Source organism: Neomonachus schauinslandi, chromosome 15, assembly GCF_002201575.2.
Source record: "Neomonachus schauinslandi chromosome 15, ASM220157v2, whole genome shotgun sequence".
In the NCBI taxonomy this organism is placed as follows: Eukaryota; Metazoa; Chordata; class Mammalia; order Carnivora; family Phocidae; genus Neomonachus; species Neomonachus schauinslandi.
This window is the reverse complement of record NC_058417.1, coordinates 47,041,497-47,061,252: the sequence shown is the minus strand read 5'-3', so window position 1 is coordinate 47,061,252 and position 19,756 is coordinate 47,041,497. Positions and strand designations below refer to the sequence as shown.

Below are 19,756 nucleotides of genomic sequence, written 5' to 3'. Positions count from 1 at the left end.
CCAGGAAACGGTGTGTGCCAGGCAGCAAATGGTGTAAAGGAGTGTGTTCAGGCTGGACTTGTGGAGTGGGGCCCGAAGCCATCAGGAGACTGGATATGTGGCTCTAAGTGCTGGTTCAGGACAGCAAAGCGGGGTTCGCATGAAAGGCCGGGTCAGGAGAGCTGCCCAGCCACTGATTAATAGTCCAGGCCGTCCTGTTATCTGCAGAGAATCCGCAGCTCCCCCCCCAGTGTGTGTCTGCCATCATGGGACTTCTAACGAGGAGGAGGAAGAAAGGAGCATAGACTTGAGCAAACAGGGTATCTCTGGAAGGGGGTTCTAAATCTTTATTGTCCAGCACCATAACCACAAGCCACCTGTGGCTATTTAAATTGAAATGAATTACAAGTAAATGAGAATTTAAAAATCCAGCTTCTCAGTAGAAGTCCCCACATTTCAAGAGCTCAGCATGGAGCTGGTGGTGACTGTTTTGGACAGGGCAGGTGTAAGGTGTCTCCACTCCAGCAGAAGGTTCTGTTGGACAGCGCCGAGCTAGACCCCCTTGTTCTCCCGATGAACCAATCCTTCATCTCTCTGTAGATTATGAGAAAGTCTCCATGGTTTTTTTATGTCACAGACTGCCCTCCCTGTTGAAATTTCTATTTGTGCAGAACATACCCACTTACACATACCAATTAGAGTCTTTGTGAAATTACATCGGTGTGGCTGTCAAATGCTCTAGGCTTGATTCAGAAGAATAGAAAAATCACTTTCTAGAAAGAACAGAATGTTTGAATTGCATGTGATCACGGAGGCTGAATACAATTTCAGCCTGACTTCACTTCTTCGGAGGAGATGGTTGTAAAGGAGAGGGCCACATGCGCTCACACGCTCTGAAACACAAATTCATCAGGACCACAGTGAATGCAAGAGTCCTCTCTGCTCCAGTGGTGACAATCTTTAAAATTCTTGACTTACATCCCTTGATGTCATTCTATTCCCCTCTAGTGGAATTAAAGGGTATCTGGCTTTCTCCTCCAGCCTGGACATGAATGCAATCATAGACATGGGAGTCTAAAGATATTAGAATGAAACTACTATTAACATTTGTTTCCATTTCATGATAGATTAGCTGATACTTTACATTTTTTTTTAAAGATTTTATTTATTTATTTGAGAGAGAATGAGAGAGAGAGAACACATGAGAGGGGATAGGGTCAGAGGACGAAGCAGACTCCCTGCCGAGCAGGGAGCCCGATGCGGGACTCGATCCAGGGACTCCAGGATCATGACCTGAGCCGAAGGCAGTCGCTTAACCAACTGAACCACCCAGGCGCCCGATACTGTACATTTTGTTGGGTTTTCTCCTGTCCTCCCTGGGGGAAAACAGTGTTCTGTTTTATGTGCATTTGAGCTACTTGGAAAACATAAGTTTGGGCGTCTGCACTATGTATCAAATTCGTTTCAATGCCAAAAGGAGCCTTCATGCCCAATCAACGACTGGGTCTGCCTTCGGTTCAACATCTAGGACAGGGTTGGACCCATCAGTTGAGTCAAAGGCCTGAGTTGAAATCTTGATTTTACTGCTCATCACTAGCCATGGATCTTGCTTAAATCCTGAGCTTCAGTTTCTTTTTTTTTTTTTTTTTTTAATTTTTTTTTTATTCTTATGTTAATCCCCATACATTACATCATTAGATTTAGATGAAGTGTTCCATGATTCATTGTGCATAACACCCAGTGCTCCATGCAGAATGTGCCCTCCTCAATACCCGCCACCAGGCTAACCCATCCTCCCACCCCCCTCCCCTCTAGAACCCTGTTTGTTTTTCAGAGTCCATCGTCTCTCATGGTTCGTCTACCCCTCCGATTTCCCCCGCTTCATTCTTCCCCTCCCGCTACCTTCTTCTTCTTCTTTTTTTTTTTTCTTAACATATATTGCATTATTTGTTTCAGAGGTACAGATCTGAGATTCAACAGTCTTGCACAATTCACAGCGCTTACCAGAGCACATACCCTCTCCAGTGTCTATCACCCAGTCACCCCATCCCTCCCACCCCACCCCCCACTCCAGCAACCCTCAGTTTGTTTCCTGCAATTAAGAATTCCTCATATCAGGGCGCCTGGGTGGCTCAGTTGGTTAAGCGACTGCCTTCGGCTCAGGTCATGATCCTGGAGTCCCGGGATCGAGTCCCGCATCGGGCTCCCTGCTCGGCAGGGAGTCTGCTTCTCCCTCTGACCCTCCTCCCTCTCATGCTCTCTCTCTATCTCATTCTCTCTCTCAAATGAATAAATAAAATCTTTAAAAAAAAAAAAAAAAAAAAAGAATTCCTCATATCAGTGAGATCATATGATACATGTCTTTCTCTGTTTGACTTATTTCACTCAACATAATACCCTCCAGTTCCATCCACGTCGTTGCAAATGGCAAGATCTCATTCCTTTTGATGGCTGCATAATATTCCATTGTATATATATACAACATCTTCTTTATCCATTCATCTGTCGATGGACATCTTGGCTCTTTCCACAGTTTGGCTATTGTGGACATTGCTGCTATAAACATCGGGGTGCACGTACCCCTTCGGATCCCTACTTTTGTATCTTTGGGGTAAATACCCAGTAGTGCAATTGCTGGATCATATGGTTGAGCTTCAGTTTCTTCATCTTTAAACCGGGAACTGTCCTTCTTGGAACCCTGCATGGCCCTGTCACAAGGTGAAAGGAAATAATGCAAGTCCTTTGAGATCCAGGGTGGTCTGACCTCATCAGCCCGCCGCAGCGTCCTCTTAGAAAGAATGGATAAACAGATACACCGGATATATGTTTCTAAGTCGTCTGTATACGGGTGGAGCAATGGGGGTCTAGGGCTGCCTTCAAACTGGTTAGAGCGGACCACCGGTTGCCGTTGGTTTTGTTATGTTTCCCCTTTTCCTATAAACATTGATTTTTTCCCCTCAAGTTAAGCCAGTTAATAAGGAGGAAAAAAATTCTTTTTTTTTTTTTTTTTAAGAATACTAGCTATCATGATATTTCTGTCTCTTCAAATAAAAAGAACATCAGTTAGAGGCGTTTGTGTAAAGACATTTACATGCCACACCCCTCCCCCTCCCCCTCCTTCCAGACAGCTTCTCCTAGCCTCCCTCTGCAGGAGAGGAGAAGCAAGCACCCAGGCTAACCACTTGTGGGGCAAACAGCACTGGATTTCTGCCTTAATTGTAACACAGCCCTTTGGGAGGAGCAACATGAGCAATGTTCTCAGTGGTATTTTTGCTTGGTGTTTGTTTTACGTAACAAAAACCAGAAGAACACAATTCAGATGTGCATAGTAGGTTTCTGCCATCCCGAGCAAGGGCAGACTTCAGATTTTTCTAAGAGCGGCGCCCATAGCACCAGCAGTTGAAGACATAGGGTCCGAGGTCTCTGATGCCGTCCTCAGGGATGTGTGAGCAAGTGCTGTTGCCATTATTCTTCAGGCAGAGTTCTGGGAGGCATTCATTGCTTGGGATGCGTTTAAAGTCACAGTTGGAGGAAAGTGCATTAGTGTTACCTCCTGTTGTTTAAAAAAAAGGCGGAGGAAGAAAGGAATACATCTGTTTGAGATGTGCATGCCCTCGATCCACCAGCACACAGCCAGCCAGTGCAGAGATGCTTGGACAGAAATGGGCCGAGTGCAAAGGCAGATGCTGAGGGACAACACAGCTGTCCCTGTACGAGGGAGGGCTGAGACGGAAGGGTCTTACCCAGGCACAGCCGCAGACCCAAACCCACACCCAGCACATCCATACAAAGCTAAACACTAGAAATAGAGTTGTTGTTGTTTTTTTTTTAATTTGTAAGATGTTCTGCTGCTTTACGGCTTTAGACCAGTCATCCTTAAGTGACAAATGGTTGAAGATTTACTATCCAAAACAAAACAAAACAAAACAAAACCAAAAGGATTGAAGAACAAAAAGATATGGGAAGGAACAGTAAATCTTTGAGAGTAGCCTCAGTTAGGAAAACAAAATGTAGCCACCATTTTGTGGAGGCTCTCAGCCATCAGGGAGCAACCAGGGAAAGCCTAGCTCAAGGACAAATGCCTGCCTGCACCTGACAAAAATCAAGGAAAAACCACAAGTAACGTATTACTTTTTAGCCGAGATTTAAAACTAGTTACTGGTAAGCTTAGCCGAAAGGCTCAGCAACCATTCAGCACAACCCAAGTGGCTTTCATCAAAATCAGACCCTTGGCTTATGACAGGTAGATAGCTTTTAAATTTAATATTTTATGTTCATCCCTTTGGCCCAAGATTTCTCCTTCTTTTATCCTGAGGAGCTAAGAGGCTTGCACAATGTGTGTTCACAGACACCTACGGTAGCGTTGTTTACAATAGTGTATAGTAAATAAATGTACAAGACTTGGGGATTGAGTAAATCAGTTATGGCACCTCCATGTGATGAAATACATAGTAAAATGCGATACCGCTTTGTATTTAATGATATGAAAAGATGTTTAGGATAAGTTGTTTAAAAATAAACCCCCCTAGACAACCAGTCTATTTAGTATGATTCCCAAGAAAACACACACTCCAGTCTTTCTTGAATGAAATGTGTCAAAATATTAACATATATGTATATAGTTTCCTTTCTACTTAACTGTATTTCCTAGTTTTCTTATGAATATGATTTTATCTGCATAAATGAACGTGTGAATAAACAATGGGAAACTAGTGATGAAAATATTTTGCTGTAAGCTGCACATTAAAAGAAAAAACACATTAGGTCATAACTGAAAAGATCATTGGCCCTCTCTCTCTCTCTCTCTTTTTAAGAGCACTTGCAAAGGAGGGGAGGGCCAGAGGGGGAGGAGAGAGAGAATCTTAAGCAGGCTCCACGCCCAGCGCAGAGCTGGACGTGGGGCTCAATCTCAGGATCATGACCCGAGCCAAAATCAAGAGTCAGATGCTTAATCAACTGGGCCATCCAGGTGTTCCTAGGAGGTAAATATCTCTTAACAGAGCTAGGAGGGCTTGCTATTTGGGAAGCATTTATTAGGAGTACTGAGTGAGCCGGTGAAGGAATCCAATGTACCTAAAGAAAGAAAGAATCCTGCCCCCCTCTGGACTTTGCAGTCAGGAGCAAGAAAGGGATCCACCTTCTGCCTCCTCTGTTGTGTTTAATCAGTTGAACAAATACCAGCTGCTGGGGAATCTTCCGGCATTATAGGGAGCCGTGAAAATCTGCCTTCTTACAAATAACATTATACTTCTTCAAGTCCATGACAAAGAGAAGGGCAGCATCTCCCTACTATGAAATGCGAGGCTTTGGAATTGGTCCCACATGACCAACAACCCGGTTCTGTCTTTACTAAATTAATCAGAGATGTTGGGATCTTGGAGACTCTTGAATAAATATGTTTCCATTTATCTCTGATTTGTTCTCAGATAGCCCTCTAAACTTGGCCACGAATTTCTTTAGGGAACAAATCACTTTGTTCAGGGCTGACAAGGGTTCACCTAATTAAGATGTTTCTTATGTTGCTATTTTATTTTCCTTTCAAACTATGGCATTGGAGTGAACCAGATCTTTAATTATCACAAACATTATTTGGTGCTTTAAAAAAATGCTATAAAAATTTATCTAATAGAGAACAGATTATTGCTTGCCAGAGGTGAGGGATTGAGGGGGTGGGTAGCATGTGATGACTAGAAAGGGATTAGTACAAGGAGGCTTCTTTGTGGTGATGGAGCTTTTCTCATCATGACTGTAAATGTGATAAAATTTGCATGGGATTATACGCATCCACACGATGAGTACATGTAAAAACTGATGAAACCCACAGGATCTTGTACCAGTATATCTGTTCCTAGATTTTGATCATCCACTCTGGCTTTGTAAGCTGTTATCGCGGGGGCCGGGGGGAAGCTGGGTGAAGGGTGTACGGGAACTCCACTATTTTTACAACTGTGATTTCAAAATAAAAACTTAAAAGCAGAAAAAACTATTTTTTTAAATGTGAGATTTTCCTGAACAGGTCACCATTCAAAAGGTTACCATAAGGGATAAAGAAGTGGTCCATATATACAATGGGATATTACTCAGCCATCAGAAAGGATGAATACCCACCATTTGCATCAACATGGATGGGACTGGAGGAGATTACGCTAAGTGAAATAAATCAAGCAGAGAAAGTCCATTATCATATGGTTTCACTTATTTGTGGAACATAAGGAATAGCATGGAGGACACTAGGAGAAGGAAGGGAAAAATGAAGGGGGGGGAAATCGGAGGGGGAGACGAACCATGAGAGACTGTGGATTCCAGGAATCAAACTGAGGGTTTTAGAGCGGAGGGAGATGGGAGGATGGGTGAGCCTGGTGATGGGTATTAAGGAGGGCACGTATTGCATGGAGCACTGGTGTTATACACAAACAGTGAATCATGGAACACTACATCAAAAACTGATGATGTACTGTATGGTGACTAACGTAACATGATAAAAAATAATAAAAAAATAAAAAATAAATTCTTAAAAAAGGTTGCCATAAAGCTAATTAAAGCAATCACCATGCCTAATGGAATGGGCAAAGAAACATGATATTTGAATGATTTCTCTTAGAAGGGTCAGTATGACTACAGGAAAGGGAAAAATAATGGTTTATCCTGGAAACAAACATGTCCACGAGTTCCTAAGTATGTGGTGTGGATAGAGAAACTGAGGAGCATCTGTGGAAGGTTGTATTGTCTCCTACTATTTGCTCCACCACCTGTAAAAGGATGATAGATGCCACAGTGCCATGTGGCTTGCAGCTCCCCACTGGACAAGGAGCATTTCCCCCCCCCCGGGGTCATCCTTCATCCCTTGGTCCTAGAATGAGCAGGCAGGTGCTCCCACTCGGCAGCCCTGTCTTATAACCTGAGAGAGAAATAAATGTATGTGGTGCTAAGCCACTAAAATGGGGGGTGTTCTTTGCTACTAAGTTAATATAACATCTAAAAGGTAGATGGCTTATTTGATACCTCCAACTTAAAACTATATTTAGTTGACCTTAAAACCTACAAGCTTTCAAAGTTTGAGGTTCTAATCCATTCTTTTGTCCTTCTTCAAATAATGTAAAAATGACAGTAGACTTTGAGCTTTGTCTGGGTCTTTGTGGATTATGTTATTACTCAGAGTGTTTGCTGCTCCTTCCTGGGGAGGATTATATACTGCCCTGCTGATTCCCAGTTTGGCCACGTGTCTTGCTTTGGCGGATGAAATGTGAGCAGAAATGATGGCATCATTTCCAAGTTGGAGATTTAAGAGCCATTGAGCAGTAGTGACATTTGTCCTTTGCCATGAGACTGGCAATATCCCAGATGGGGGCTGCTCTCTCAGCTTGGGTCCCAGGGGAAAGAGTGAGAACTAAATGCTTGTTGTGTTGAGCCACTGAAAATTAGGAGTGATGTGTTAGAAAGTTTGTGATTTGTTAATGCAGTGTAACTCTGCCTCTCCCAAGGGAGACAGGACCTGAACCATACCTGGAGTCTCTGCCACTATGGATGTACCACATGGCACATCGTCAGGTGTGCAGTAAATAATTTTTTAGGCGAAATGAAAAAATTGATAGCCAAGTAGGAGATACCACCTATTTAAATGAATAATAGTTAGGCTTTGTGGTTTGAGTATTTGCACATTTTCAACATCTTATTTTAATACCAGACGTTCATACTAAGCCGTCAAAGATTCTTTTGGAATTGGAAAGCTGTAATTGACAGGACATGACTATATGTCAAGTTTTTGTTCTGAGGTGATAGCAACATATAACATTGATTACGAGGAGGGAGATGATGGTTGTATTATAGCTTTCAATTAAGATTTCCATTTTATTGATGTCTAGTGGTTCCAAATATCTGCATAGTGAGCTCATATAGACACCTTCCCAGCAGATTGCTGGAGAAGCTATAGACACGGTCCGTTTATCACCAAATAGAGCAGTTGTGCCCCAATTTCTTCGACATGTGTAAGCTCTCCCTCTCATGGCATCTCATGGTCCAGGTGAAATATAACCAAATATATTCAGCTAGGATTCAAGGTAATTTGGATTGCATAGATAATGTATGAATTCATTCTTTTTAACTTTTAACTCTTTTCAGATAAAGCCTCCTCTCACTGTCATTTCTGAATCTAGTCTGTCACCGCACTTTCCCAGAGGCATTTTATTTATATATCTATCTAGAGAAAAGCTGTATTATTGTTCTATATCTGGGGGTTGTCTTTGATTCTGTCTTCTACGTAAATGTCATTTTTTATGTTCCATTCTGTGGCTTGCTCTTTTCACTAGGCAATCTATCTTGGAGATCTGTCCATGTTGTTACCAAAAGATCTAGCTCGTTTGCTTTAACTGCTACCTAGTATTCCGTAGTATAAATATATTATGGTTTATTTAGCCACTGTCTTGCAGGTAGAGATTTATGTGGACTCTTTTTTTTTTTTTTTTTTTTTTAAAAGATTTTATTTATTTATTTGACAGAGAGAGGCAGTGAGAGAGGGAACACAAGCAGTGGGAGTGGGAGAGGGAGAAGCAGGCTTCCCGCGGAGCAGGGAGCCCGATGCGGGGCTCGATCCCAGGACACTGGTATCACGACCTGAGCCGAAGGCAGACGCTTAACGACTGAGCCACCCAGGCGCCCCTATGTGGACTCTTTTTTAAAGAGTTTGCCACTTTGTATTTAATGATTACAGCATCTTGCACAACTGGGCGAAGGACCCATAGAAATCCTACTACTAGCAAAGCCTGGCTTGACAAGTTAGTTCAACTGTAAAGATTAATGTTATTCATCAGAATAAAGTAGGGTTACATTAAGATCAAAAATTAACTCACCAGAAATGGAAGTTCTTTGGTTCTTCCTTAGTACAGGCAACATTCAACAAGACCAGTGTAATCAAAGGCATTCCCTACACCCAAATACAGTTGACCAGGCTTATCCCTACAGCCCGGGAAGGGATGTGGGAGCTTTGCTCAGTACATGGTGTCCAATGTAATAATTATGGTGATATCCAAGTCACATAAAATCACCCTGCTCATAGGATCTGGTTTGGTAATACTCTCTCATAAACGAATACTCTCAACATAAAAGAATTTAAATAGGAATTTTTTAAATTATTGGGGGGAAAAAAAACTGCTTCCCAAGAAATTTAAGGTCTCAGAAATGATGCCAGATTCACCCTTGGAGCAATGTTTTTGGTGTTGCTTGTGTAATCAGCATGAGGGTGACATTTAGACCCAGGCTTGGCTTAAAGTATGATTCATGAGAACACATCAGATGGTGAAAGTGGAGAATTTTCTTTGGGATTTAGAAGGAGCAGCTTGAAGGAGCCACACTGCTCTCGGCGATTAAGGCAGTTACCCTGCAGGCTTCGCTCGGTTAAAAACAGAGTCTTTTCCAGAAACTCTTAAAAGTCTGAACTCTGGCCCTCAATGACAGCCATTTGGTGCTCTGTGAGAAACCTGTGGGGCATTTCAGAGGCATTCAAATATGGGTGGAAAATTCAAGGCACGCTGACCTCTAGCCAAAAGACTGCCATTATTTTACTCATCAAATTAAAAGGGCATTTGAAATGATGTCTGTTCAAATGTAAACATCAAAAGGCACCATTGACTGCCTCCTTCCGGGTGTGTGGGGAGCTTTAAACCCTCTGGAGATTTCACATTATGCATTGGTGGACGCCAACCTTGAAGGCCACCATTTAAAGCTTACCTCGAGCACACCTTCCAGATGGTTATAGACAACACGACAAGAAGGCATCTAGGACATTTAAGGCTTCATCAGTATCAAAATTTTGTGCAGCATAGACCCTTGGGTTTATTTTTAGCACATTGCATAATGACGGTGGCTGTGATGATTTTGACAAAAGACTGACAAGTCCTGGTAGAAATGTAGAGCAATGTCTCCAAGGAAAGCTAATTAAGTTGCCGTATTATAAAACTAAGATATGAGAAACAGACCAGCAGATGCTTTCGGTAGAACTTGAAATTTTCATTTCGTACTTTCCTCTAAAAGGTCTAGATTTAGATTTGTGGGTTAGACTTCATTCGTGCTTATGAAAATTGGTTGAGTCAGAGACTTCTTTTTCTCTCCCCAACCGCGTCTACGACAGAAACACTGGAGCTGAATGGCTCCCCCTTTCATTATCATATGTCAGGCTTGTGACATGTGACAGTAGGTTTCATACTCCACTTAATGAGAGGCTGCCAGTGTCTAGGGAAGTAAAAAAAAAAAAAAAAAAAAAGTCAGATTTACATGTATTGCATTAAATAGGGAAATGTTACTAGCGTGGTAATAGTGAAGGCTTGGAGTATACCAGCCATTGCTTTGTGGTCCTAAAGTGAGGCCAGATTACCATAACTAATATGTGGGATAACTTTATCTAGAATCTTCAGGTGAATAGTGGTAAAACTCTGCTCTGTTGAAGACTCCGTATACAGTCACTGAAGGTTCACCGTGTGGGAGACAAATGGTTTTAGAGGAAAATGAGACAGATGCCTGTCTGGGGCATCCAGGTGGCTTTGCAGTCCTAGAGGACTTCAGTATGTTTCTTTTCCCTTTCTGCTCCAGTTTCCAGGAAGCTTGGAGAGAAGGTTACTACTAAAACTTTATTCTAGCCTTGGTTCTGGTCCAGCTGCAAGTTCAGCAGGGAGCTTTAGGACCATCCCTTGGACTCTGGTGCATGTCCTTCAGGTGTGTGTGTCTCTGATGTGTGGGTGTGTGTGATAAATGAAGGAAACATGAAAGAGGAGGTAGAGTAATAACCTCCTAAGTAGCAGGATGTGGAAGTGCCATAAGAAAGACTGAAGTCACGTGTTTCGGTAAGCCAGAGGAAAGAAGAAAAGTGTGCCTGGTGCTGGAGAGTCTGGAGAGGCTTCTGGGAGGAGGAAGCAGCTTTGTTATGACCGTGTTTGGTGTTTTGGTGTGTGGGGTCTTGGCATAAGATGGTTGGGCCAGGTGGAGGGCATGGCCAGAACAACACTGGGTTACACACACCAGTTGGAAAGCCCGTGACTTACACACTTTCAGTGGCCACGACCCCTGGCTGGCACCGTCACTTGGGTGAGCGCTCGCTCAGCCTGTGCCCTGAAATCATTTGGTGTTGAAAAGCTGGTCAGAAAGGTTTGGAAATAACACATGTTTTCTTTACTTAGAGAAGAGCATTCTGATTCTACTTTTCAGATCAATCTTTGGACGATTCCTCCCACGACCCTGTCCCGAGATCCAGTGGGTTATGTATTTGATAAATTGCAGTAGACACTCCTTGGGTGGTGGCCTGCTTGAATTCGTGGTATTTACCCAGCAAATATTAGTGCATTCCCTGTTCAGTAAACAGTGTATTTAGTTCATAAGCTGTACAATAAAATACACGCATTGGAGGGGCGCCTGGGTGGTAGTCGTTAGGCGTCTGCCTTCGGCTCAGGTCATGCTCCCAGGGTCCTGGGATCGAGCCCCGCATCGGGCTCCCTGCTCCGCGGGAAGCCTGCTTCTCCCTCCCTGACTCCCCCTGCTTGTGTTCCTGCTCTTGCTATCTCTCTCTGTCAGATAAATAAGTAAAATCTTAAAAAAAAAAAAAAAGTCTTGGGGCGCCTGGGTGGCTCAGTCATTAAGCGTCTGCCTTCGGCTCAGGTCATGGTCCCAGGGTCCTGGGATCGAGCCCCGCATCGGGCTCCCTGCTCGGCGGGGAGCCTGCTTCTCCCTCTCCCACTCCCCCTGCTTGTGTTCCCTCCCTCTCTGTGTCTCTCTCTGTCAAGTAAATAAATAAAATCTAAAAAAAAAAAAAAAAATACACGCATTGGAATTACGTGTGCGCGATCTGGGGACACCCCGAAGTGTGTGTTAAGGCCCTTGTCATGGTGTGAGGGTCCTGGTTTTGCCAGTGTGCTGTGGTTATGTGAGACGTGATCACTGGGGAAGGCCGGCTGAAGCATATATGGGAACAGTCCGCACTATTTTTACAAATGGCTGTGAGTCTTAAATTATATCAGAATAAAAATTAAAAGCTTGTTTTTTTATTTTTTTTTAAAGATTTTATTTATTTATTAGAGAGAATGAGACAGAGAGAGAGAGAGCATGAGAGGGAAGAGGGTCAGAGGGAGAAGCAGACTCCCTGCCGAGCAGGGAGCACGACGCGGGACTCGATCCCGGGACTCCAGGATCATAACCTGAGCCGAAGGCAGTCGCTTAACCGACTGAGCCACCCAGGCGCCCGAGCACTTGACTCTTGATCTCAGGGTCATGAGTTCAAGCCCCATGTTGGGTGTAGAGTTTATTTTTTTTAAGATTTTATTTATTTGAGAGAGAGAGTGAGCGAGCGAGAGAGCACACAAGCAGGGATAGAGGGAGAGGGAGAAGCAGACTCCCCGCTGAGCACGGAGCCTGACACGGGTCTCTATCCCAGGACCAACCCCTGGACCATGACCCAAGCCGAAGGCAGACAGTTAACTGATTGAGCCACCCAGGCATCCCAAGTTTACTTTTAAAAAATCTGAATAAAATAAAGACTATTTCCAGGGTGGACACAGGTCCTGGAGCTGTGAAGTCTCCATTCAGATTAACCACAATGGCAATCAATGTGACCAGCCCTAATTCACAGACACATGTCCAGGTCAACACAGCTAATAAAAGAAAGAGCTAGGATTAAAATGTAAGTTTCTTTATTCACATATGGGGCTTTTCCTTTCGTCTACACCATGGAAGACTCAGAGGGACAGTAGAAGAGAGAATGAAAAGGACTGAAACTTGATTATTTCTGTATGGAAGAATGATAGAGAAGAAAGTTAAAAGGGAAGAGATGGTGTAGGGAGAGGGTCAAGAGGAATGCAAGCAGGGGGCGCCTCGGTGGCTCAGTTGGTTGGACATCTGCCTTCAGCTCGGGTCATGATCTCAGGGTCCTGGGATTGAGCCCCACGTCGGGCTCCCTGCTCAGTGGGGAGTCTGCCTCTCACTCTCCCTTTGTGCTCTCCCTCTCTGTCTCTCTCAAATAAATAAAATCTTTTTATTTTTATTTTTTTTAAAGATTTTATTTATTTATTTGAGAGAGAGAGAGAGAGAGAGAGAGAGAGCACAAGAGGGAGGAGCGGGAGAGGGAGAAGCAGACTCCCCGCCGAGCAGGGAGCCCGACGCGGGACTCGATCCCGGGACTCCAGGATCATGACCTGAGCCGAAGGCAGTCGCCCAACCCACTGAGCCACCCAGGCGCCCCATAAGCTTGTTTTCTTTTTAGAAGCAAGACAGAATCAAAGAGATCCTCTCATCTGGTTGTTTTCATACTGGTATTTTAGCTCTGGCTTCCCTCCCTCGCCCTCAGCAGCCCATGGGCACCTCCTGGCAGCTGGATGGCCCTGGGGAATCTACCCCTTTGAAAGTGCTGACCTAGTCCTTTCAGATTCCCGATGAGGAAATCAGAGCCCAAAGGAGTAAAGCACACCACTAGTTAGCAGCTATGGATAGGAACAGAAAGAACCTGGGAGCTTTTCGGGACAGTTGCTTCTGTAAATCATTGTAAGTCCTAGCTCTTTAGCTAACACTGTGGTTTCTTTTGTCAGACCAGGTGAGATTAATTCGACTGGAAATGCATGTCTGCACTCCTGAGTTCCATTTCCGTGGAGACAGAGATGAGCCGTCCTTAGGGTGGGAGCGGAGAACAGGCAGGTTGGGTTGGCGGGCTGTTTCACAGTTCACCACCCAGCACGGGGCACTTGCCTGGGAAGGCCACTCTAGAGCAGAGGACAGGAACTCAGGACCCCAGAGGAAGTCCCCTGCCTCCTTGCCAACTTGGCCTCCACTCCAGCCACCCGTGAGCCCCAAAGTTGATCAGCTTTCCTCTTCCTTCCTTCCCATTCTGACCCAAGTCACTAAAGTATCATTGGAAAACCTTGGGCATCTTGGACTTTACTTCCAAGGATAATATAATTGTAATAATCTTGTATTTGTCTAGGGGTTTTTGGGTTGCAAAGCCCTGTCTCATACATTCCCGAAGATGGGCCTCACCCCCAGGCTATGACATAGGCAGACTGGTTTTATTTCTGCTCTGTAAGTAAGTGACATGACTTGTCCAAAGTTGTTGAGTTTGTGTCAAGACTAGAGTCTGACCACAGGTCTCCAGAATCCTGGGAGATGCTCTCTTTGTAGGAGAGGTCATGGGCATGGTAAAGCACCTGCACGCACTTGAAGATCAACAAAAGGGTGTTACCATTATTGTGTTACTGTTATTCTCGTTAACATAGGCATGATCCTTGGCCACTCGTGATTTCGGAGCATGAGGACTCCAAGGCTTGGTCATTCTCCAGACTTCTATAGGAGGTGGAAGTAACGGTTTGCTCTCTTCCTACACCTCCAAACGGTTGGGGCCTGAAGATGCCATATGGGGATCGGATGAGTAAGACTTAGATTTTCCTGAAAAGTGAAGCGAGTTGCCCATGTGCCACATTCATAGAGATCAGTGTGACAACCAACTGGCAGGACAGCCGCCCTGGAGCTGCCTGGCCCACCCAGGCTCCAGAGGGCTGTGTGTGAGCTGCCATGTTTATTTATTTAGTGCCACTTGTTGATGCCTTGCTTCTGCAGGGGAAGCTGGCTGCTTCCTTTCCCCTGGCATCCTCTTTGCCCTCCGCAGGGTAGGACGTAACCTTTGCTGTCAACATGGGGACTTTTAATGGATACTGATGCTGTCCTGTGCCCTCAACATTCGGCCTAATATCTGGGATATTGGAAAGATTGGTGCAATGCTCTAATGGTGAAAGGCTAAGCCTGTACTTAAGCCTGTACTCACAGCTACTCCTCACTAAGGAAAATAATCTCCCAGGGATGGCGTTGATTTTTCACACCCTAAGGGACATTTAGAAAGTAAACTGATGACCCAACTCGATACTGCTAATCATTCACACACGCCTGCATCTCGTACCCAGTAGGCACTTACTAGATATTTGTCAAATAACCTTCTCTAGCAGTGGCTCCCAGTCTTCAGTGTACCTGCCAACGTTAGGATCACCTGAAGGGCTTGTTGAAACATGCAGCTTGAGGCCTCACAGGGTTTCTGAGTCATTTGGTCTGGGTAGGGGCTAAATAATTTCCGCCAAGTTCCAGGTGGTGCTGGTGCCTTATAGAGAAAACCATGGTCCAGAAGAGATTGGCAAAGGTTTTCTGTAAGGGCCAGATTGCTAATAATTTAGGCTTTGTAGCCATATTTTAGGCTTTGTGGGCTCTGTCTACTCAACTCTGCCATTGTAGCCACAGAAAATATGTAAATGAACAAGCATAGCTGTGTTCCAATAAAACTTTATTTACAAAACAGGTGGTAGACTTGTTTTAAAAAATGTTGTGTTGGGGCGCCTGGGTGACTCAGTTGGTTAAGTGTCTACCTTTGGCTCAGGTCATGATCCTGGGGGTCCTGGGATTGAGCCCCGCACCAGGAGGTGGGGGGGGGTTGGTCCCTGCTCAGCAGGAAGTCTGCTTCTCCCTCTCCCTCTGCCCTTCCCCCTTGCTTGTGCTCTCTCGTGCGTGCGCACCCTCTTGCACACATGCACACTCTCTCGCGCGTGCGCGGGCACACACTCAAATAAATAAAATCTAAAAAAATGTGTTAAAAATATAAAACTTTGTTTAAAAAAAAGTTAAGAGCCAAATCTTCATTCTGGATGGATGTTTTTAAAGCCCTTGGGTGGGAATCAGTGTTAAAGATGCAGATATTGGTCAAATCCTATCTTGACTATTCACTGACCACATGACTTTGAAGGTCACTAATGTCTCTGTAGAACGAAGATAAACAATGAAAAATTGGGGGGAATGCTAACATTTATCAAGTCTGAATGGTGCTTACATGTTTTGTTTAATATCTCTATACTATTCTGCATGATTGAAATTTTCCAGCATTTTAAAATTCATGACTTTAAAAAGTTGTAATTACAGTGGACCCTTGAACAACATAGATTTGAATGCATGGATCCACGTACACTTGGATTTTGTACGCTACATTAAATGTATTTTATGTTTTTCTTAACGTTTTTTTCTCTAGCTTACTTCATTATAAGGCTGTATGTACTACATACAGCATACAAAATATGTGTTAATCGACTGTTTCATGTTCTCCTTAAGGCTTCCAGTCCACAGTAGGCTATTGGTAGTTAAGTTTTTGGGGAGTCAAAAGTGTTACGTGGATTTTCAACTGTGGGGGAATAGGTGTCGATGCCCTTAACCCCCACAATGGTCAAGGGTCAACTGTATAATTCATTGGCATATGTGGCTTGGATATGAAACTTAGGTTTCAAAGTCAACCAAAAGATGAATCACCTTATAAAATCAAAATCACCTCTGAAATTCTCTCAAACCACGAGCACCTAGGCTCTTAGAAGGTCAAAAGCCAAGAGTAGCTTTCTTTGTGTATCTTTACACATAAGGAACACTAGACTAAAGAAGTCAGGCTCTCCATGTCACAGTGGAGGTGTTAGTCTCCGGCCCTTCACCAAAACCCTGCTCCACTGTTATCTTCCTTAATTCAGTTAATGGCAGCTCTGTATTTACAGCTGATTTGGGCCACAAAATTAGAAGGATTCAGGAGGAGGAATTTAATAAGGAAGTGTCCTGATACGGACTTGAGGAATGAAATTGTTTTATATTTCAAGCAGGACATGAAGGTCTTTCGGCTCAACCCTCCACTTTTGCATATTAGTAAACAGAGGTCCAAGGAACAGAGGCACTAATCGACATAGATGGACCCACCTAAGCATTTAGTAGGACTGACTTGTTTTGTCCTCATAACAGCCACGTAAGATAAGCACTGTTGATTTCCCAGTCTACAGATGAGGCAGAAAGGATAAGTTATTTGTCCAAGGTCACGCTTCTGGGAGGTGGTAGCCATGGGACTGAACCCAGGCAATCTGACTGCAGAGTCCGTGCTCTTTGGTTATGACACTCTGCTGTGTATAATGTTTATTTCCGTATCTGTAATCTGTGAATTGATGAACAAAAAGGCTACTTGAGAGAAAGCTGTCTTGTACCTTCAGTAATTTGTATGTTATGCTAGGGAAGGTAATGAAATTGCAGCAGGGGGCTATGGGAAGTGTACTTTCAGATCGTTTTCCAATTTTCACCTGATTATCCTGGAGTTTGCCCATGCAAATGCATATGATGCTTTGGAAATAGTGCAGAAGCAGGAAGAGGTCTCTGTTGGTTTGGGTGCATATCTGGTCTGAATACTATATTTCTAGAAAACTTGCCCAAAAGGAGATCACCCCAACTCCACTGAGCGGATCCAGGGTCACTCAGTTCAGCTTCAAAAATACGACCTGATTTCATGTCTATCCTCTGCTGCAGCCTCTGCTGGGCACCAGAGATACCTCAGTATTACGGCATCTAAAACACCATGCCTGCCCTCAAGCAGTTTTATGACTCTACCTCCCAAAGTGGCAACATTGCTGGAAACCCTGGTGTGTGCAAATTACACCCCGTAAAGAGAGGAAACACGGGTATTTATTGTATGACCCAAAATGGGCAGCCTTTTAAAACATGATGTGGCAAAGTCGCCACCACTGGTTATATTATCCCAGAGAATGGCACACAGCCTTGTGCTTTCGAACCTTGACACGCGGAGTGGGGGAAGTGGTGGGGCCTGACCTTGGCTCAGTCCAAAGATGTGTTCCTTTGATGATGGAATGAACAGTGTGCTTCTTCTCCCCGCAGGACCCCAGAAGCAAGCACAAGTTTAAAATCCACACCTACGGAAGCCCCACCTTTTGTGATCACTGTGGGTCCTTGCTGTATGGACTTATCCATCAAGGGATGAAATGTGACAGTAAGTAAGTTTTCTTTTCCAGTAGATGGTGAGGCTCTGCAGCTTATGCCCAGGGTTTACAGAGCACCTCAGCTTCACTACCCTTTCAGCATCAACTCATTAGTAAAAAGAACTCGTTCAAATATATACCACACCGAAAAAAAGTGTAGGACCTCTCTACTGTCAAAGTACTAATTTATTAAACTCCTTACTTGCCTAATTGTGAACCAAAAACAAAAACAAAAAAACAACCCCACCGGATTTATAAATGAAGTTAGTGCTGTCATGGGTTTTGTGTGTGTGTGTGTGTGTGTGTTTTGTGTGTGTGTGTGTGTGTGTGTGTGTGTGTGTGTGGTAGAAATCTTCAGTCACTGTAAAATGCAGGCTAGTCCAACCCCAAAGCAAATGCCATGTGTTGAAAGAAGAATCCCCACCTCCAGATTCCACATTTGGTTAGGCTTCAAAATAAGCTAAGCAACCATAGTCATTATCTTCCTGTGTCTCTAATTAGTGGGTGGACTGTGGAAAAATCCAGTAGGCTCTCCTTAAAACTGAAACTACGATGAAAATAAAAATCAGACATCTGAAGTTCACTCGCCCGGCTGCATGTTTGTGGACGGACCAAATTTCTATCAGTCCAGTTAGAGATGAAATCACTGAAGGCCACGGACAAGAAAGGCATCAGCCCCTCCATTCTCCCTTTTTTGTTCTGTGTGTATCATCATCAAGTAGCAGGTAGAAGGAAAAACAACTCTGGAAACTCTTTGCTTTGATAATTCTTACAAGATTCCCCAGGCCATTTATGTGTTTAAATAAAGATGTATACTTTCAGGGCATAAAAAGGTAATTACTGAACCTGTTTTTCTAGTAGACAGGGAAGTGTAACAGAAATATCAGTATGTTGCCATTCATTAATTACTGCTATTTATGGCCAAAAGCTTTCTATGTGTATTCTACATGGAGCAAAGATAGCATGTATATAAGAACCAAGATTAAGTGAACATTATAGAGCATATGGATATTTGTCAGCACACAGGGGTCCTTCGCCTTAGAAAGCTGTCCAATTTAATAGCCTAAACGAAACGTTTGTGATGATCCAGGCCAGTCATTTTCTGTGTTTTGAGAAACCCTCAGACTCCAAAGACATGGTTTTCAGGGGTTCTACAAGTGCAAATCCTAAGTGCATTTGTAAATCTACCTTTGAACTCTTTTAAAACCATGGGACACATGTGAACCCTTGAATGTGTTACACACTTGAGCTTGACAAGTTGGAGGTGATGGCGGAGACCCTGTGACCAGCTTCACTCGTTGGGCAGGATGTGTAATCACGTTTCTCCCGCCATTTCCGCCTAACCGAGGAGTCCACCAGCTTGCATGTTGTTGGGCAGTGTTTACCATTTCTGCGTACTCTCCTGCGACAGATCTATACGACTCCACCCGAGTACGGAAGTAAGTGCGTTGTCAGAGCGGGACTGAGACAGCTGGTTTCAAAATTTTGTTTGGGTCAGAGGGCTTTATTGGTGATCCATGCATGTCTTTGTAATAAATAAATGGTATCAGTTCACATTTATTAACTAAGTTTTTGCTGATGAAGTAACACTCATCTGGTTTCTATGTTAGGACGCTGCTTAAGATTTTGTTTGAAAAATGGGTTCCATTACTAAAAAAAAAAAAAAAAAAAAAGTTGCAAACCGCTGACCCAGACCAGTGCTTTTTGTTTTGTCGTCTTTTATTTTAAACTCTTTTCCTTGGAGTCATAGGGCTTCTGGGGCTGCTCCCCATGCTCCTTCCTCAAGGGAGGCAGGTAAGCAGATGGGTGCCAGGAGCCCAACCCCTTCACTTCACTTCTGCAGACAGGGAACCTCTCCCTGTGCCTTCACACATTGCAGGGTTAGAATACCATATACAGCTCTGCTTGGTAGGGGAAAGACATGAGCAGCCCCTTGTCCAGACCAGCCTCTTGGTTTGCAGAGCAGGAGACAGAATCAGAGAGAA

At 43.9% G+C, this 19,756-nt stretch overlaps 1 protein-coding gene across 1 annotated transcript in view; it reads left to right on the top strand.

Moving 5' to 3' along the window:
* PRKCA (protein kinase C alpha) overlaps positions 1-19,756 on the top strand; it is a 385,436-nt gene that overhangs the window by 245,229 nt on the left and 120,451 nt on the right. The window contains exon 4 of the mRNA XM_021678425.1: positions 17,671-17,782. Coding sequence (XP_021534100.1) covers positions 17,671-17,782 — 112 coding nt within the window. The remainder of the gene's footprint in view (positions 1-17,670; positions 17,783-19,756) is intronic.